Source organism: Sphaeramia orbicularis, chromosome 7 (genome assembly GCF_902148855.1).
Source record: "Sphaeramia orbicularis chromosome 7, fSphaOr1.1, whole genome shotgun sequence".
NCBI classification, from domain to species: domain Eukaryota; kingdom Metazoa; phylum Chordata; class Actinopteri; order Kurtiformes; family Apogonidae; genus Sphaeramia; species Sphaeramia orbicularis.
Genome location: NC_043963.1, coordinates 22,242,974 through 22,264,227, shown reverse-complemented (window position 1 = coordinate 22,264,227; position 21,254 = coordinate 22,242,974). Strand labels below are relative to the sequence as shown.

At 38.5% G+C, this 21,254-nt stretch overlaps 1 protein-coding gene across 9 annotated transcripts in view; it reads left to right on the top strand.

The window, feature by feature from the left end:
- plekhg5b (pleckstrin homology domain containing, family G (with RhoGef domain) member 5b) overlaps positions 1-19,702 on the top strand; it is an 82,172-nt gene extending 62,470 nt beyond the window's left edge. For 7 of the 9 annotated variants that reach the window (XM_030139012.1, XM_030139018.1, XM_030139010.1 and 4 more), the window contains 13 exons: positions 9,189-9,380; positions 10,518-10,688; positions 11,428-11,523; positions 11,941-12,141; positions 12,958-13,068; positions 13,679-13,828; positions 13,938-14,075; positions 14,187-14,306; positions 14,862-14,994; positions 15,168-15,283; positions 15,380-15,537; positions 16,204-17,286; positions 18,241-19,702. In XM_030139012.1, coding sequence (XP_029994872.1) covers positions 9,189-9,380; positions 10,518-10,688; positions 11,428-11,523; positions 11,941-12,141; positions 12,958-13,068; positions 13,679-13,828; positions 13,938-14,075; positions 14,187-14,306; positions 14,862-14,994; positions 15,168-15,283; positions 15,380-15,537; positions 16,204-17,286; positions 18,241-18,250 — 2,679 coding nt within the window. In that variant the 3' untranslated portion in view covers positions 18,251-19,702. Of the gene's footprint in view, positions 1-9,188; positions 9,381-10,517; positions 10,689-11,427; positions 11,524-11,940; positions 12,142-12,957; positions 13,069-13,678; positions 13,829-13,937; positions 14,076-14,186; positions 14,307-14,861; positions 14,995-15,167; positions 15,284-15,379; positions 15,538-16,203; positions 17,291-18,240 lie in introns of those variants that run through there. The other 2 variants (XM_030139019.1, XM_030139011.1) reach the window with 1 other exon arrangement.
- Positions 19,703-21,254: the final 1,552 nt, after the last annotated feature.

Sequence of the window (21,254 nt, the reverse complement as noted above, 5' to 3'; positions counted from 1 at the left end):
ATTCACTTTTTTTTGTAAAAGGATAGTCTGTAAATATAAACATTTTTGTGTAATTTTACTTTTTTTACACTTAAACAAAGAGACAAATATACAGTTTTCATTATTTATAGGTTATTATGATAGTATTTTACTGGTCTGATCCACTTTAGACTGAAATGACCTAAAATGATTTTAACATCCTTGATTGTTCATATCTTCAGTGTAATTTTTGCGTTTCACAAATTCATCCCAGGGGCCGGATTGAACCCTTTGGTGGGCCGGATTTGGCCCACCAACATGGCCGCATGTTTGACACCTGTGTTTTATTTAATCCCTTATTGTCCAACTAAAGCAAAAATTAATTTAAATCTAAAAATGTGGGTCATTTAGCAACACTAATCTGTCAAATTGTCTAAAATGTCCCGTCAGAGAGATTTCGAATACCGTGTTTTGACCCATAATCGTTCCTGCTTTTGGTAAGAAACTGCAGAGAGGTCCCATTCTTTATGTAACACAAAGACAGACTATCCACTTTATTTGACTTCCTAAACCCTATTTGCATGGGACTAGTATGACCTCTGGATCGCAGATGATTTGGAAATTAACCACCACAATTTGTGTTTCATGTAGCACCTTTACTCAGGATAAACAAATTCTCTTTGTTCTACTGACCTGTTCTTTTTTATGGACTGTATATATTAGTCATGTAAATATAAGTTTGTTGAGGAGTCATGTAGGGATGTAACGATTACCGGTATAATGATAAACCGCGGTACAATTCCCCAAGATGAATTCTAATTATCATGATAACCGTGTTTGATTACCGCACTTTGAACACAAACTTGATATGGAAAATGGTCCAACAATGGCTATAAGGTGCCATCTTTAATGTACATTTGTATGTTTGGCATGGCATTCACTGTTTTAGACTCATGTTCAGGTTCCACATTTAGACCAGTATGAGCTAAAGTGGATCAGAATCAGTCAAATAAGAACAGAATAAACTAGAAATAATGACAAATACAAATGTTTCTCACACCATTATACAAAAAATACACTAAAGTATACAAAAATATGCAAAAACACATTAAAAATATACAAAAAATATGGAAAAATACACTAAAAACATACTAAAGTATACAAAAAATATGCAAAAATACACTGAAGTATACAAAAAATATGCAAAAATACACTAAAAACATAATTAAGTATACTAAAAATAAGCAAAAATGCACTAAAGTATACAAAAAATATGCAAAAATACACTAAAAATATACTAAAGTAAACAAAAAAATATGCAAAAATACACTAAAAACATACTAAAGTAGACAAAAGATGTGCAAAAATACACATAAATACATATCTTTAATGTACATTTGTATGTTTGGCATGGCATTCACTGTTTTAGACTCATGTTCAGGTTCCACATTTAGACCAGTATGAGCTAAAGTGGATCAGAATCAGTCAAATAAGAACAGAATAAACTAGAAATAATGACAAATACAAATGTTTCTCACACCATTACACAAAAAAATACACTAAAGTATACAAAAATATGCAAAAATACGCTAACAATATACTAAACTACACTAAAAATATGCAAAAAATACATTAAAATATACAAAAAATATGGAAAAATACACTAAAAACATACTAAAGTATTCTAGAAATACGCAAAAATACACTAAAGTATACAAAAAATATGCAAAAATACACTAAAAATATACTGAAGTACACAAAAGATGTGCAAAAATACACATAAATACATATCTTTAATGCACATTTGTATGTTTGAGGTTTACATGCTGATATTTGAATGTTTCTACAACAGAAAGTACAGTGTGCCTATTATTTTATTTGTTGTTTTTTTTTGCTTGTTTGTTTTATTTCAGTGTGTGTATAAGTACTTTTTGAACATTTTGACCACATTTCAACAATACTGCGATAATAATAACCATGATAATTTTGGTCACAATAACCGTGATATGAAATTTTCATATCGTTACATCCCTACAGTCATGATGAGGAACATTGTGTGACTTGTTCTTTTTTTGCTTAGCTTATTGCCTCAAATTTGTGGTTTCTCTTTGCCTTTTGTTCACCTTTATATTTTATTCCTATTTACGTTCGAAATAAAGTTTAGCATTCATTCAGATTCTTGAATGTACTGACATTATTGTGATGTCAATGACAGGTTCACCATTTACAGCAAACTGTTGAAAGACAGAAAAATGTTCCTAGTGTAGCTGTCACGCTTGTCTTTTCAAATATCACGTTTCAGAAAGATATAAATTTATTTATTCTTCCTCCTGGCTATATTGGGACATGAGCAACCTGGATTTCCACCTAAACTGGGAAATAGGCTGAAGAAATGCACCGTGGAAAAAATTTTTTGCATATCCCACAGAATTACAGAGATATTGAACTGTGTGGGACAAATATTATTACATAACACCTTCATTTACTGAAATATAGTGGATAATTTGTGATAGAATCTTTACTTTACAGACAACTTCCACAATTACTACAAATGACCAGAGTTCACCAGGTAATACTAGTCCTGTGGGAATCATGAATAAGACTGCTACGTCATGTGATTTTAGCAAAAATAATAAAATAAAAAGTGTCTGTTGAAAGCATTGTTCAGCTACACTTTTCTCCACTATTTAACATCAGGTCGGTTTATCCAAAAACAAAGTGCAGGATCCTGCTTTGGCCTCAGGGATGGAGGAGTTTGTTATGTAATAGACAGAAGAAGGAGATAGTATTGTTTCATAATAGACACAGACTGAGTGCTTGGGAAAGAGCTGACAAAGAAGCTCCAAAAAGCCTTCGGGGCTGAATACACGGTGATGACGTTAAAAGCCCACATTTGAGCTGAAGAGACAGAGAACAGGAGTGGCAATGTCATGTTTTCCAAATGTCACTGTACTTCCTTAAAAATAGAAACAAGAAAGGCATGTTCTAACACCCACGCAGGAGACGAAAACTGTCTTGAAGGATATTGTATTCATGTAAGTAGTTTCATGACTGAATTCTGCTCATACAATGCACTGTGTGGTTTGTTTTTAGGAAAGTGTCGTATGTTTTTACCTCCGTTACACAACTATGGATGGTAATTGACTCGTTCTTCTTTACAGTGGAGACTGCCCAGCATCCTGGGTTGAAGTATCACATTCAGCAGCCACTTCTCCTCGCACCATCTGACCTCGCTCACAATGGGGACAGTTGTCAGCTAACACAGGGCTAGTTAGAATAACAATGGGTGAATGAATAGTGGTCACACGGGTCCACACTGCTGCGTTTGATCTCAAGGATTTGACCTAATGAAAACCTGAGGCGCTCAGAAAAGCAGTCGTTGCAAATGATAACATAGAGAGTATCAGCAAATGAGTTGATAGTGTCTTTAGCCTCAAGATTAGTCTTTAAACCCTGGTTTCAAGTGTGCATGCACTTTAATTGTATCTCAAATATTATATAATAAGCATATAATTGAAAAACATGCTTCACCTGTTTTAACTGTTTTTATCGGTCTTACTTTATTTACTTTTATTTCTTAACTTCCCTTTTAATCATATTTATTGTACCCTGCTTGTAGCACTTTGAGGTTTTTAGATAAAAATGTAAAGTGCTTTACACATAAAAGTTATTATTATTATTATCATCATCATCATCATCATCATCATCATCATCATCATTATTATTATTATTATTATTATTATTATTATTATTATTATTGAAACTTCTATTATTTTTTTTCATTTATTTTAGAATTATAGTTGGTACTGCTGGTAATTTTAAAGCCATTTTCAATATAATGAGTTCTGTCAATGCCTACGTCTAATATTAGTGTTTAATTTATTCCTAATTAAATCCAGTCTTGTGATCCTCCAAGTGTGTGAAGGCTTTAAATGACTCAGAGACGATACTACTGAACTTATAATTAAATTAATTATATGAGGTGCCAGGAGAATATTTATTCCCATACGGTGTGGGAGGAGCTACAGGTGCTATTGTGCTGCTGAGGAGGTGTGTGTATGTGTGTTTTAGTATGCTGTGCTGCAGGGAATACAAAGAGCTTTCCCAGATGCTTATAGGTTGGGATTACACACCTTTATGATTGCCCTTTGTGACCGTTGGCTTGCCTAGGATCAGGTAGGCAGAGCAGACAGTGTTGCGCTCGCAGTGACTGTTGAGGAGGGGAAGTACTGGAGCTGCAGTGGTTCCTTCTGCCCTGCATGGTTCAGTTCCTGGAAATGGATTTACTTTGATTTTTTTGGGATTATTTCTGGCTTCTTGCCTGAGTATTTTTTAGTTTTTTTTTCTGAGGTTTTGGGAGAATTTTTGGTTTATGAAGAAAATGGTTCGTTTTGGTCGCCTTTCGTCTTGGCGCAGCTGGGACCTGCTGCATGTGGATCCAGAGATACCTGAGTCACCTATTCATGACACAGAAACATCACCTACTGACTGTCAGGTGAGGGTCTCCCCAGTGTGCATTCTCAGACTTATGCTTTAACATAAGTGCAATTTCATGCTTTTTTGTTATTATTAGTTGAGCTTAATTTTATTATTTTTTTTTAACTTGTCTTGTCCAGCATCATAGTAGCAGAATGGTAGTCTGGCTGCCTTTTGGTGCTGAACAAATTTGCTTTGCCAAGGGAAACTTCATAAAGTATACAGGGTGGGGAAGCAAAATTTACAATGAACATTTAGTTGTTTTTTTCTCAGCAGGCACTACGTCAATTGTTTTGAAACCAAACATATATTGATGTCATAATCATACCTAACACTTATTATCCATACCTTTTCAGAAACTTTTGCCCATATGAGTAATCAGGAAAGCAAACGTCAAAGAGTGTGTGATTTGCTGAATGCACTCGTCACACCAAAGGAGATTTCAAAAATAGTTGGAGTGTCCATAAAGACTGTTTATAATGTAAAGAAGAGAATGACTATGAGCAAAACTATTACGAGAAAGTCTGGAAGATACTATTAAAGAAGAATGGGAGAAGTTGTCACCCGAATATTTGAGGAACACTTGCGCAAGTTTCAGGAAGCGTGTGAAGGCAGTTATTGAGAAGGAAGGAGGACACATAGAATAAAAACATTTTCTATTATGTATATTTTCTTGTGGCAAAGAAATTCTCATGACTTTCAATAAACTAATTGGTCATACACTGTCTTTCAATCCCTGCCTCAAAATATGGTAGATTTTGCTTGCCCACCCTGTATTAGGCTCCCCTTGATATTCTTCTGTCTTTATTATGAGTTTTGTTGAGCTTAATTTTTGACTACACATAAAAAAAAAAATCTCATCCTAGGTAAATACTTAAATGTTAGCGTGCCTGATAATGTGGTGTTTTAATGGCTGTGATCTCAATACATTAGTTGCTAGTGTTATGGTAATAAACAAGTGAGAGTAGCTTTATTTTAACAACTCTCATTTCTCACCTCAGCTCTGTTTGTGTTGGTCATTAGGCTCTGATTATTGGAAAAGAGCCAGTTACTAGAAATGGCCTTGAAAAGTGCAGCGTGTGTTCACTGTTGGGGGTTTTCTCTGAGTTTCTTTTTCCTGGTTTTTGCGCATGTGATGTGTGAGCCCCTGTGTGTGTATGTGTGTGCGCAGGCATTCAGGAAGGTCATGCTGTTTTTCCCATCGTTAATCAACCTACCTGATCAAGGGGAGTCGTTATCAGTTGACTAACATAAAAGCGGTAGCAGCAAGTAAAGGGAAATAGAGTGTGGAGGAGGATTAATTCTGCTGTCTTTGTCACCACTTATTTTAATACAATCCCTACCCATTTAAAGATTTTCTTCTTTTCAGGCCAAGGTTAATACCACAAACCACAGTGATAAGATAAGGCAGTGAGCGGACACAAGGCTTGATATCATTAACCTGACGGGCCCCCTTGAGTCAGAGTTCCCAGCGCAGGCAGATTTGTAACAATGAAAACCCAGACTCTCACTGCACTGTGTTCAGACTGACAGGTTTACACAGGAGGCACAAGGGGAAACCTTGTAAACATAATTAGTTAGGCAGACACGACTTAGACCAGCTTTGTGTTTTCTATAAGTGGCTGTTTGCTTGGGCTAAAGTAAACCGTTTCACTTATTAACTGCAGAAATATAACCAGCACTTATTATAACCACTAGGATGTTTTCAGACTGTCTACTGCTCTTGAAGGAGGAGCGTGCTTGGGCTTATCTACCAGGCATAAGCAGCCTGTTAAATGTGCTGAAACAAGCAAGTAAACAAAGGGAATTTCCTGTTTGGCTATTGCTGGGCATTTCTATCCATGCCTTTGCCAGAAAGCCTGGCATTGTTCAAAGGTCTCCAGTCATAACAGTGATTAAAAGATAGCCTAAATAATAGCCGACATATCTCAATGTAAGAAAAGGAACTTCTGAACTTCAGGACCTCTATTTACTGTTAAGTCTGATGAATTCTGGTGAATCAGATATACTTTAAAAATAGCGTGTTTCGTAAGTAATAGTCATCATCATTCTAGAAAGTGGTTCTTAGAGTGGACCTTTAATTTCCCTCAGGAACAGTTTAGGTTGTAGAGAGCAGTCAGTAACACAATCAACACCAGCACATACAAAAGAATACAGGTCTATAGGTTAACATCAATCTCATTGTTGTCATTGTGGCTTCTCAAAAAATCAATTTAGAGAACACAGCAAAAAAAAGACCAAGTAGAGGGCCACCCGGTTGAATCCACAGCCAGAAACAGACCCCATTACATGCTAATAAATGTGATAAATCTGTGGTTGTAACTTGACCCAAATACCAGGTATCACTGAAAATACTTTTAGATAATAACTGGGAATTCCAACTAACATATCACAGTGAATGATTTAGATCTCACTAAAGATAATGTGCGGTTTTATTTAGACAGAAACTTGTCAACATGAAGACTCGTAAACCTGTTACAGAACTAGTTTATCTATTTTTATGACTCAGGGAGCATTTGGCATCTCCACAAGCAGCAGGATGTGTGTATCTGTCACCCTGACTCCACCTCCAAATATTCAGATCAGCCTCTTTTTTTTTTTTTCTTGGGCCCTGCCTTCTCTTTCCTGCCTAACACAATGAGGCAGGATCCTCCTGGTTGCTATGACATCAGACCAGTGTCTATACGAAATGCAAGCAGGCTGGGCGCCTCAGTGAGTAGGTTTCAACTCTGACTGTTTGGACAGCGGGAAAGGACGGGGATTTTTTTTCTAGTTCAAAGAGAAGTGGTGATCGGACGCCGCAGGACACGGCAGACAGGACACTTCACTTGCTGGGTAACCCCGGACACTGTCAGCTGGAACGGGACAAATGAAGTTCACCAAAAGTCTCTTGATGAGGGAACAAGCTGCCATTGTTACATTTGTCATTCATCATCACGGACTCTTCTGACTTGGCGTCGTATCTCCAGACAGCGAAGCCTGCGTGGATGCGTGTGTTTCACAGTGGATGTGGGGAGAAAGGAGGCTAGAAGTTGAGAGAGCGCAGCAGCTGGCTCTAGAATGGGCTACGATCCATGAATCCAATTGAAGGATTAGGATGGTTTTTGTTACTTTTGACATGCCTCTGACTTCAATGGTGAGCACTGTTATTATGGTGGGAAACTGTTGGTAGCAATCTATCCTTGTGTGTTTCTAATTACAACATCCGTGCTTTATCTCTGTCTGTGAAAAACTGGCTTCTTGGTCTAGTGACTTCACTTATTCAGGATGTTTTCTTTCTTTAACAGAGTCTAGATTCAAAGCTTCGTATGGTTCGTTACATTTTTTCCATGTGTGTTATCTGATATGCGTGAGTCTTTTTCACACCTGTTTTATATTCACCAAGCTGAAAGCACTGTTCTCTGAGCGCTATCCATTACTGCACACATGAAAAACCAGGCTCAGATCTGAAATTTGTCCGGTTTTGCTTTGTCAGTGGCAAAAGCCAGGCTTTCCCTTGTTTGTCCATGGAGCCCAAACATTTCCTGACACCTGTGTCCTTGACCACTTGGCCCAGATATTCCCCCTCAGAAAAATCCCTAAATGGGTCCAGGCTCATTTCCCTTTTACTGAAGCAGCACTAAATTTGGAAAACTGTCGCCTTTCCCCTTTCTCTCTTTTGCGCTCTAGTTTTAAGGCCAGGTTCGCCCCATTGGCAGTTGGAAAAGATAAAACAAATGGTTCTGTTTGAAAACCCATCTACCACCGACTTAGATTTACAATGTTGTTATGCAACTTTCTATAGACCACTGGTTTGCTTGCCTCTAGTTAGGTCTTCCACAAAGGACTGGAAATTCTTCTCCTAAAATGGGTATAAGGCAGATATATTCTAAAATTCTAGCTTAGTATAATTTTTACATTTCATATTCTACATTTACAGTAAAACATAAGATATACAGACATGGTATGGTCTTTATCAGTAGGTGTCATGCTGTTTGTTTTTTCATGTCCACGACTGAGTCATGGATTCCAAGCTGATTTTGGCTGTCTGTTTTTACCATCAGCTAAGTGTTTTGATGGCATTGCAAAAGGAGGGGGGGTGGTCAGTTAAGGAATTTCAATGGAATGGCCAGTGAGTTTCAGCGATAGTCAGTGTCCTGGAATGTAAGTTCCTTGTCACTGTGCTTAACGTGGGGTCAGCGGCCTGACTTTCACCGACTCCCCCACCAGTGGATTCCTCAGCACTGACACTCTGATGGCAAAAACAACTGCTTCCTCAGATACCAAGGTGGCCCCTGTTTGTTTGCTTTGCCGGTGCTTGTAAAGTGGATGGAGATTGCAGGAGTGAGGGTACGCAGCCGGGTCTGCTGACAGGGTAACAATGGAAGAGGAACAATGGCCAGACTCAGGCCGTCTGTTCTAATGGAACAACCTCTCTGCCCTCTCGCCAGCTTCTTATGATGTAATGAGCATTCACTGCAAGGAAATGGTAGTCCTTCCCTCTCCTGTTTGTGTCTGAACGTTAGGACAGCTGCTGATGTCACCTCTTGCGTGAAATTCCCCTCTGATTTCCTGTTTATCCTGTCTTTGTGTATCTCTCTCTCTTTCCTTCATTGTCCCTTTCCATCAGTCTGACTGGAAAGTTTCTTTTCCGGTTAGTTGAAAAAAAATCACTCCTGCATGTCATGTATTCTTTCATTTTCTGTTTTGTGTCCTTGTATTGTTTTCTTTTAAACATGTAAATTGTGTCTGACTCTGTCCTTTGTGCCTTGCAGGGTCAGGCGCGACGGAGGAAGAACATGACAGAGTTTCTGGGGGAAGCGAATATTCCAACGCCGGATGCTCTGGGACAGATCGGTGGCTCTTTGCCCAGCGTCGGGGCCGGACCTGACAGCTGGAAGAACCGCGCTGCCAGCCGCTTCAGTGGCTTCTTCAGTTCGAACGCTGGGGCTGGGGCCTTTGGCAAGGTATTAATCATCAGACATAGGTGATCACATGAAAGAACACGAGTGATCAATGGGGGTTTTATACAAACAGTTCTCTTTACTTTGGCTCTCAAACAAATTGTTAAAGCTGTAGGGGGCAGGTTTGCTGCCCAGACACGTCTCACATTAAGAAAGCATTAAAAAACAAACAAAACAGTAGCAAGCAGCAGTGGGAGGGGGTCAGGAAGGCCGTATTCCCAGAGTCCTAGTGAGGTAATTTCCCTTTAGAGTCTCCTGACTTTTTGGCTCACAGTCTTTCCATCCGCTCGGGACATGAGGAGGTGGAGGAAGCTTATTTAATTCATCCTGGTGTGTTTTAATTTAAAGAACTCAGTTTTAACACTAAAAGTCTCATCTTTTAGATCCATAACAACAATTTAATTAGTAATAATAGTAAAGTTTTGCTTAAATGAAGCATGCTTAGTGTGAGACACAGGCACACTCCCACACACACACTTCTATTGTGTTCTCATTCCTGAGGTCACAACCTGCACAGCAGCAGATGTCAGATAGACACAGTATCTGTCAGTCACCTGTCAGAGCCTGGTTCATCTCTGTTCACCCTGTGCAGCACCCTTAACCCCTCTGGGTCCTCACTGGGACCTGGACTTTTACCATTGTAATGATGGATCCCTTCTATTACATTTACTTTTATAAGCAGTACCACTCTCCAATCACTTAATCCTTAAATTTGTCATGCATTTTCTATCCTTGCTGCCAAATTACTACCAATAAATGTAGCACAGTTTGAGACGTGTCATGAAATGAGTCCAGTATGAACTGGTCTGTGGTCTTCCTGCATGCTGTAGCTCTGCCCCCACTCCCTCCTCCTCTATTGTCAAAGTGGTCTCAATGCACAGAGCTCATTTTCATAACTACATAACGCCTGCCAGACTGAATAAAGGCCTGAATAGCAGCTACTGATGGACTTAAGAATTAAGGCGCCAGTAAGCATCGGATTTACATGCAAATACATGGATTCGTCTTCACTTACAGTTTGGATTTAATCAACTGTCAAACTAAGCAGAGAAATGTCTCACATCTCGTCTTACTGTTATGTCTTTAACCTCATTTAAACTAATTAGGCCCGTTTTAAACCATCATTCTTCTCTGTAACAGGAGGTCGACCGTCTGGAGCAGCTCCAGAGTAAGCTCCACTCCTACTCGTTGTTTGGGCTGCCCAAGGTGCCACGACAGCTCTCCTTCCACCAGGACTCCTGGGAGGAGGAGGAGGAGGAGACGAACCTCGCCCTGGAGGACAGCTGGCAGATGCTACTGGATAACTCAGAGGTACAGCACGTAGAAACTAATCAGGTGGACATTGCACACACAGGCTATAAAAATGTGTGTTTTAATAATAAATGAATAATGTAGCATAGATCATAAATGAATGAAATATAAAAGTATGTATTCTTTCTTTCAATACTAAACACATGAATGGTAAACTAGGGCAAACGTAACTGAGCTCCAACGAGAAAATAAACAAATACCAAATGCAAATCTGTAATCCTGATAACCGTAATCTAATTTAATAACCTGCTGCTTTCCTGTAAGTCTTATTTCCTTGTTTCATGTTACACTTTCCCCAATGCCTGTTTTGTGAGAACAGTTTATGAAGTATTTTATTGTTTCATTACGGCTGAGACTCATAAATACTTGTAAACGAGAACACCCACTGCGCACTGTCACTGACTTCCACCTGTTAATGTGTATATGATTATTTAAGACAACTAGACACAGCAATTTCATTACTCAGCATCTATACCATGCTTTACACATTTACTGCTTGTTACATAAGACACAATCTACAGACTAGATTACTGGCAATTTTCTGTGGGACTATAACGAACCATGTCCTTTGTAATGCTTTTATGTGTATATGAGTTTCACTTTACAGCAAATACGTGACATTTTAGACTTTGTGCTGCTTGACGTAACATTAAACTGAAAGTTGTCATTGCCTAAATCTCATATTACACAGTAGTGATATGTGTGCATATTTAATATTTTGATATGTGTATGTGTGCAGACACTGACAAGGCGACAGTTCCACCAGCAGGAGGCGATATGGGAGCTGCTGCACACAGAGGCTACCTACATTAAGAAACTCCGAGTCATCACTGATGTAAGCACACAGAGGACCGCTGAACGCTGCGAACACTCACATAAAGATCATGAACTGATAGAAGTCGGGCTGTTGTGTAAGATGACCTGGCTTCTGTACGACTTCTGTCTGTTATAGATAAAAACACAATGAACCTCTTCTTAAGCCTAAATGTAGTAACTGACCTTTGTCTCTGTAAAGTAAGATATAGCCTCTTAAGACCCAGAAATGCTTTTTTGTCCTCTGCAGGAGACATGAGTTTCAAAACTGTAGTTGAAAAAACTGTTGCATCAAGCTTTTTCCAATTAAGACAATTATTTAATGAAAAAAGCCAAAACTTTTTTCTTTCTCGGGTCTCTGGGAGAATAAGACGAGAGGCTGAGCCCTCTTACTTTGTGACATTTAGAGGCTTATATTGTTTTCTTTCCCGTGTTCCAGCTGTTCCTGAGTGGGCTGCTGAACCTGCAGGAGAGCGGTCTGCTGACTGAGGTGGAACCCGCCAAGCTGTTCAGTAACATCCAGGAAATCGTCCGCCTGCACACGGCCCTGTGGAACCAGGTTATGCTGCCTGTTCTGGAGAAGGCCAGGCAGGCCCGGGCTCTGCTTGACCCTACTGACCTGCAGCACGGCTTCAGGACGGTCAGTAACACCGGACATACTCTGATACTAGATAGTTCTCCTATTTAATGTCCTTATTTGATATGATTGTAATGCATCTACAGACTGGGTCTGAAGTTAATACATTATGTTGACCTTGTTTTTTTTAAAAGCAGTTTTTATCCACAGGCGATCAGGCTACTGAATCACTGACTAACTGCAAGTCACATTTGTCCATATCCTTGCATATTTGCACAACAACAGTAACAGTATTTGCACTCAGTGTCTTTCCACTGTGACGCACAATCAGAACTCGCTTTATTCAATTTTACCTGTTTATTTTTTTGTGCTTAGCGTACAGTTTATTTCATGTATTTCTTTTTAGTTTAGTTTAAATTATTTTAATTGTACAGTTTATTTCCTTTCTTTCATTTTAGTTTAGTTCAATTGTTTACGTTAGTTGTGTGAAGGGAACTGGCAAAGTAAGAATTTCATTGCTCAGTACTACTGTTTATATGACAATGAACTTCTGGAATCTTGTTGATATCTGGGTTATTCTATTATGTTACAAACACCAACAGCTTTTCAGCTGTTATAAATAAAGTCTTTTCACATAATAGCTGTAAAACAAATGCTAAGACATAATAGAAATGAAATACAACTAGTCACTTCCTTAAAATATCACTCACCAAAGTGAAAGATTAAATAACTACTATTCAAAACTGCTTCGGAGCTACAGTAGTCCTGCTGTGATGTTGATGTTCTCAGTTTCGTTTGATGTACTCTGTACTGTCAAATGACAATAAAGGCAATTCTGATTCTGTAAAATCTGACACATCTTTGTTTATGTGTTTTCAGTTTGGCTCCAGGTTCCAGCCCTACATCCGTTACTGCATGGAGGAGGAGGGCTGTATGGAGTACATGCGCACACTTCTCAGGGACAATGAGCTCTTCAGGACCTACGTCACAGTGAGTCATCTTCCCTAACGTTAAAAATGAAACTTAGAAACAAACAAAAAAAAAAAAATCACTCCTTACACTGCAAAAATCTAAATCTTACCAAGTATGTTTTTCTCATTTCTAGTCAAAATATCTCATCACACTGAAAATAAGACATAATCACCGAAAGAGTAACTTTTCAGTGAGATATAAGAACTTATTTTTAGACAATAGATCTTGAAAATCTTATTTCAAGAAATCTTACCAAGATAATTTTCACTTGTTCCATTGGCAATTTTTTTTTTTTTTTTTTTTTTTTTTTGTTTAATTCAATTTCTTTTTTTGTGCTTAATTCAAGATTTTTTTTTTTTTTTTTTCTTAATTCAGTATTTTTTTGCTTAATTCAATATGTTTTTTTTGCTTAATTCAAGCAAAAAAATCTGCCAATGGAACAAGCAAAAATGACCTTCGTAAACTTTCTTGAATATCAATATCACACTGAAAAGTTACTCTTTAGGTGAATATGTCTTATTTTAAGTGTGATGAGATATTTTGTAAGATTTAGATTTTTGCAGTGTAGTTTCCTTTATGTTACTGACTCCTCATGTTTGTTGGATTTCCTGTGTTTGTCTCAATCCAGTGGGCAGAGACCAATAAGCAGTGTAACCGACTAAAGCTGGCTGACATGTTGGCAAAGCCTCACCAGCGACTGACCAAATATCCTCTCCTACTGAAAAGTGTTCTCAAAAAGACAGATGAGCCATCAGCTCGCGACATTGTCAACAACATGGTAAGGCAGAAGAAAATGAAGGACATCTTTAAAAATCTGTAAGGTACATTTATGTTACATGTCTGACTTTGTGATTGTACATGTGTTTTTTTTTTGTTTTTTTTTTAAGGTGGCCACAGTTGAAGGCTTCATCAACAGTGTGGACTCGCAGATGCGGCAGCGGCAAGAACAACAAAAGCTGGCGACCATTTCTGCCCGTATAGACTCCTACGAAGCAGTGGAAGGCAGCAGTGAGGAAGTGGAGAAGGTGTGGATGACATAAGAGACTTCAGTGTTTTGTTGTTTCACTGAAAGGATTTGTGGTTCTCAGTCAGATGTGAGATTTTGTCTAAGTTTCAACTTTCATCTTCCCTTTCAGATCCTTAAGGAGTACAACCGCTTTGACCTCATGGCTCCCATGAGAGGGATATCACCTGAGGAGACTCGACAGCTGCATTTAGAGGGAGCGCTAAGAATGAAAGAAGGCAAAGACAGTAGGGTAAGAACACATAAACCACGATCCTCATGTTCGTATCAAAAAGAGAAGCCACGCCTGGTTTCTCATTGGTTTTACTGTTCTGTCACATTTCACATAAAACTGATCATTATTTTTTGAAAAGATGGGAAAGGTGGATTAGGTATGTCACAACAGTTTGACCATCATTTATCTAAAACCATGTCTTATATCCATTTCACCTTTTTTTTTTCCCTTTTAAACCCTTTTGTATCAATTTTTTTTTTTTTTTTTTTATCACAAATGTGCACTCCAGCCTTCCTGTTCTAGGGAGTTTAGTTCTTAATTGTGTATTGTAGAAAGTACATCTTTGGTATCACTGAAAGAGGACAAATCATCCTTATTTGTATTATCTGAGGAGTCATGGATGATGAAAAGTCAGATGAATGGATGAGAATGGTAAATTGCTATATGAATAAAATATGTGAACCATGGAAAATACCAATAAAAACAGAATTAAAAAAACAAAACAAAACTGATCATTCAAAAAGCACTAAATGTGTTTCTGTCATTATTAAAGCAAGTTTATTTCCCCTTTAGATGGATGTTTACTGCTTCCTGTTCACTGATCTGCTGCTAATTACCAAGCCAGTAAAAAGAGTTGAGAAAGTGAAAATCATCCGCCAGCCTCTCCTCATCCACAACGTTGTCTGTAAGGAGTTAAAAGACCCCGGTGAGTGCGACTAAATAATTATAAAACAAAACTTAGTATAACATAAAACCTCCAGATGTCAAAAACCATCCCATGGTGTGATTATGATCTGTTACTAAGCTTCAAACATGCTCCTTTATCTGTTTTTTTTCCCGGTAATATTGACTTCTTGTGCTTTTTGCCTCATTTTGTAGGCTCATTCATCCTCATCTACCTCAATGAGTTCAAGAGTGCAGTAGCAGCCTACACTTTCCAGGCCAACAGCGCCACCCAGGGGCGAAGCTGGATAGATGCAATCTGCAACGTCCAGGTTAGAGAGCCGCCTCGAATCCAAACTGAGATTTTGAACCATACAGTTTAGATTCAGTGGTTTTAAACTTAATATGTGTTTGTAAATGTACTGCAGAACCAGCTCCAGAGGCTCCGCACTGAGGAGGTTCTCCGGCAGCAGAACAACGTGAAAAGATGTTTAGGAGGAGAAGAAGAGGAGGAGGAGGAAGACGAAAGTAGCAATTCCACTGCAAGTTCTCCAAGCCTGAGACACAAAGACCAGCAGAACTCAAGGTACTGAAGTGTACAGCAGTTTATGTTAGAGTAGAGAATATTTGAATAGAATAGAATAACTGAATCTATCTATCTATCTATCTATCTATCTATCTATCTATCTATCTATCTATCTATCTATCTATCTATCTATCTATCTATTCTACTTCAATATATTTGCTCCCAGCTAACACCTACTAATGATTGACAGGTCTCCACGTGACAGATAATACCTTTACCTGAAATTTATGTCCATTTATGAGGACATGTTGAACTACAAACAAATTAAAACCTATTAGTGAGGGCAAATAAGTAAGTTCAGGAGGAAATCAGTTTTAGATTTTCTTTCGATTAAGTTGATTATAGTTGTTGTGTTAACTTATCTAAGACTTCATTGTGCACTAGGCTTATTAGGCAGGTATTTGTTAACACTGTTACTGATGTGTGCTACATGGTAATCATGGATCTATAATATATTTGAATGTTTTGTTTTCTATATGGATCTCAGGAAAAATAGTTGTTGAAATGATAAACGGGGAATGGGAAGAAATAAAGAATTTATCAGCTTCTATCATTCTTATTTTCTCATCAGGTTCAAATAATTTTATTGATGAAAAGGATTTGCTTCAGTTTCAGTTTCATGCTGTTGTCATTTATTAAACAAACCAATCAAATCTGTCTTTTCAGTCACTCAGATGGTTCTACTGAGACCCTGTCGGTGATGGACATTGATGAACCAGTGGATCACCAACAGCCCTCTGCTCCCGATATGAACTTTGAGGAAACGTCTAAGAAAGACTCAGAAGACGTGAACTCCTTATCTGATAGGTCTAACATTCAGCAATCTCCGTCCACAAGCCCCCACCGAACACACTCCACTGTTTACTCTGAGCACGATCAAGAGGCGGGGCCAGACGATGAGAATCTGGACCCCCAGTGTCGCTCTCTGTCCATGGACAGCGCCTACGGTACCCTCTCTCCCGAATCCCTTTTGAGAGAACTTCAGTCGCAACCTGGACAAATTGAAGGAGAAGAGACGGAGGAGGAAGGAGAGAGGGACAGTCAAGAGAGGAGAGAGGTGCGAATAGAGGATGCAGAAGAAGAACAGGAGGAGGAAGAAGAGGAGGAGGAGGAGGAGGAGGAGGAGGAAGAGGATTCGACCTCGCTGGGATCCCAGCTGTCAGTGGTTCAGCTGTCGAAGCCTCGCCGTAGGCCTCACGTTCAGTCACGACTCCACTGCCTCCAGCGGCCCACCACTTTGGCCTTATCCCGCTCTGAGGACAACCTCCTACAGCGCTTCCACGGTAAAAACCCCGTATCCCACACCCACTCACACAGCTCTGAGACGCAGGACCAATCAAAATGCGGGGACATGGACACATCGCTGGGACACAGCAGAAGCATGTCAGAGCTGGGCCAAAACTGCACAGAGCTGTTTTCAAATGACCTCAATCAGTCCGACGACTGCCTCAATAGGAGCATGCCCTCCGAAAAACTCTGCGCCACTCTGAGGAGGGCGGAGGCCAGGCACGTACCCAAGGCCCTGGCAGGACTGTCTGAGGGCCAGGAGTCCCAAAACGACAGCTCAGATGGGGAAATGGCTCCATCTGCCTGCATAGATCGGACATGCGAGTCAAATGCTGCAGGGGAATCGGAGGAAATGTCAATCAAAAAGAGGAAATCACCAGCCCAGCAGCACAAGAAGCTGACACTAGCACAGCTTTATAGGATACGTACCACTCTGGTCCTCAACTCCACACTCACTGCATCGTGAGTAATCATTTTGGACTTGTTATTTATAAGAATATGCGTTCTTTTTCTCTGTGTTTAATCCATAAAAACCCAAACAGCCACTGATGACTAAAACCATCTACTGATCTAAAATGTTTAATACCTTCTAAACCAATAATCCTATTAATCCATGTAAATAATTGGTGTAAAATGCAGTTTGTCATCTTTTCATGGTCATCAGATATGACCCATTTGGACGTTCTGAGGCTCCATAGTTACCACAGAAACACTGTAATCTTCTACAACATTGATTCACCAGTAAAACTAATGGAGTTTGATAAATGATAGTGGATGGACACTTGGTTTATCTTTAGTTAATGATATATTTTGCTAAAAAAGTCACTTTTTCTTGAGTTTTCTCTTTTTCTGATATAATAACCCTCAACTTTAACCTGAGCTTTTATGAACATCTACATCAGTAAAATAAATATTGGAAAATACCTGCTGTTTACTGAAAAAAACAAAATACAGAGGGTTATGTCAAATATAATTAAGGTTAAATATAGCAGTAGCGGGTCATGCATTTGGTACCTTGGCCTTCAGTGGGGACTTACTTGACTTAATCCTCTTCTTACTACTACCACTGTGACGTCACCAATATAGAAACCATCAATACTATATAAAAAATGTAAAATTACGGCGTTACAGAGACAGGGAGACATTTCATATATTACATCCCCATACACGTACTGGAAGCATTATAGCCGAGAGAAACACTAAGAAATGAATAAAATAATCTATTGGGAATGAATTAATACAATTTTATGGAACAAATATTAGAAATTTGGTTGTAAATGTAGGTTAGTGTTCCTGATGATGTTTAGGCCAGCAGAGAAAGCTTTGCTGGCCCTGGTCATAAAAGTATCACTGGGTCTTTATGGGTTAATAAATGGATGATATATTTTTTGCTAATTTTCTTCTTTTATTTTCCAGGGAGGTATAACCACTCGCAGCTGATCCATGGCATGTGGTCGAAATAAGGAACAACTTGTTTTGCATGGATGGACTGAATTTCTTGAGACACGAATGCACTCTCTCTTGCTGCCCTCCTCCTTCTCAATACTTTTTTGGACACTGACTTTACCATTTTTGCATTTTGAACAATAACAAGACTTTTGTGCTGTTGCATTGGTTTCCAAATTTCTCAAGAGAAGGGGAGAGGCAGGGAGACATTAACTGCTTGCACTTTGCAATGGAAGTAGCATTACGGAGCTGGGACCTTAAGGTGGACTGGAGGTGTGGACGTGCTGCCCCCAAAGAGAGAACAGACTTAAAGGTGAAGACGATGAGGCCTTTAAGCAAAGGTCTGAAAACGTCACTGGAGAAGACGCGGAGCTGAATCCTTCACTTTCTTTATTGAAGAGTGAGAGTGAGAGGATGTAAAGTCTTGAAAATGCTCTCTACACTTGGCTTAAAAAAAACACACACACACCTAGGACATCCTAACGTTTGTACTACTCCTGGTTTGCTTCAACAAAAGAAAAAAATAATTGCACAGTTAACTTTGTTTAGTAGAAAAATCACTAAGGAGTGAATTTTCATTTTCAGTCACAAAATGAGTTTATTGTTTGCTGTTTGTGTCTGCCTGTGTACAAACGTGGCTGTGTGTTAGTGTTTGTGTGTGTGAATGTGAACATGAACGTGTGAATGAACAGTGTATATGTGTTAAAATGAAACACGGTCCTCAATTCCTGACTGAACCAAAACTGATTCCTGTCTCCTGTGAATATGCTAATACGCCCAAAGATAAAAGATGCGAGTAGCCAGTGATTCCTATTAATAAAAAAAACAAAAACAAACCACACACACACCCAAAGAGACGCAGCCCAGTGAATTTATTTATCGCCCCAGCTTTCACAGCACGTCATTAAACAGCCGCATTACGACAAACACGGACGTTCTTCTGTACTGGTATTATTTTATTTTAATTGAATTAATGCCATTAGGTTTGACAAACTAATGAGAAGACGAGTTGGTTTTCTATTAAACCTTGTCTGAATGTGGGTGACTAAAACTGTTTTGATCGATTTCCTGCACTATTATATACTTATGGTTTAAGCTTCCACTCACACTCAAGGCCTAAATGTATCAAAACCACATTTACACATGCACAAAAAAAAAAAAAAGTACATGGTCACATTCTATCTTTAAAAAAAAAAAAAAAAAAAAAAAGTCGACACTTGAGTAATGCCTGTGTTGCAACACTTTTATCGGAGACATTTCACTTGTTTTGTTTCTTTCTGATAGGAGATTGAAAAAAGGTTTGGGTTGGATATTTTGCAATGAGTGAATCTGCAGAGCTGGCTTTTGTTCAGTAGCTTTCTACAGGAGATGGAAAAAAAAAAAAAACAATACTGAAACACCAGAGAAACTTAACATTCACAGTGTTGTTCAGCTTTTCAGATCATTGATTTATTATCTATTGATTATTTCCCAAACCAAATAGGTGAACCCTGTTTACTTTTAGTTTTGTTTATGTGTCATATTTATTATGCCTGCTATGTTTTATATATAAGATATTGTTTATATTGTTTGCTTATATGATTTGTACATTTTTTGTTGATGTAGTCTTAATATTTTTTTTTTGCCAGGCATGAATGTGCTATGAACCAAAATCATGTGTTTCCTATTTCAGGAATGACTTTAAAGTGTCTTACAGAAATAAAAATGCTAAAATATTTAACAATCCCTCTTTTAATGGTTTAATCCGTTGTAATGGAGTGATTTGAGGAAAAGCTTGAATCTAAATACCATTAAAACCCCATGAACAGGTCATACTGCGTTCCTCTCCAGTGTTTTAACACAGACTGACAACAGGTGGTGAAAACAAGGTTTAGGGAGGTGAAGAATTACACTGTACAGGTCATGACCATGTTTTTTTTTTTTTTTTTTGGCTGTGATTCATTGATTTTGTGGGATGGTATCATTCATTTTTATGTCATCGTGTTAATCTGTACCTGCTGCTTTGGGTCAGATGAGCTTTGTGGCACAGAAAAGTAGATTTAATACATCCTTGTCTGTATTTAACAGGTGGTGCAAACAAGGAGGTTATGTGGTCAGTGTCAGTCAGCGGGGTTGCACAAAAACTACACAAATTTTCATGAAACTTGGCCGAAGTGTAGGCAGAGGAGGAACACATGACATATTGGAGCAGATCCATAAAAGTGGTGTAGGCTGGGGTTTTTCATTTTAAAATAACTTCAGAGTTGCGTTGCCATGGTAACAGTTGAACAAACCTTTGAAAAAGGGCAAACATGGTTAATAATTTATAGTTAGTTTGTGGTTGAATCGTGTTGTGGCACTATTGGACTATTGGCCTTGATAGATCTGCACTGTTCAGATTGATTCTATTACTTAAAGCTTATTAGACGTAACACTTTACCATAGTCATGCACTTCTTCTTTTATCTTCCATTGCATAAAGGAAGTATTTTACAGTTTTACCGATGAAGCAACACAGTTTTATTATCCCTCCGACTCATAATGTGGGAGGATATAACAGCCAGAGCATCTGTCTGTCTGTCATTTTGTTTCCAGAGCAGTTGTATTCTCACTAAACTTGCAGAGTTCCTTAAAAAAATCTTAAAAGTCTTGAATTTACAAATCTACATTTAATATCTTAAAAAAGTCTGTGAAAGGTATTCAATTTGATATGGTAGGTCTTAAGTAATGTTGCCATAAACTTGTCCGCTGTATTGTGTTTAAACATGTCTGAGAAATGTCCAACCTGCAAAGAAAATAATATTAGTCTGCTCAGTTCCACCCCGACAATTTATATTGAAATTAAGAGCTAATTATGGCTAACTTTGCAGCCACTGGTGAGAAATGATCACAGAGCATTCAGCCCAACTCATGTGCAGCCGTTAGTCACGCATGTGTCGACTTTGAGAATGTTTTTTGAAATGGGCATTCAATTCTGCTCTAAGTAGTCTTAAAAATGTCTTAAAT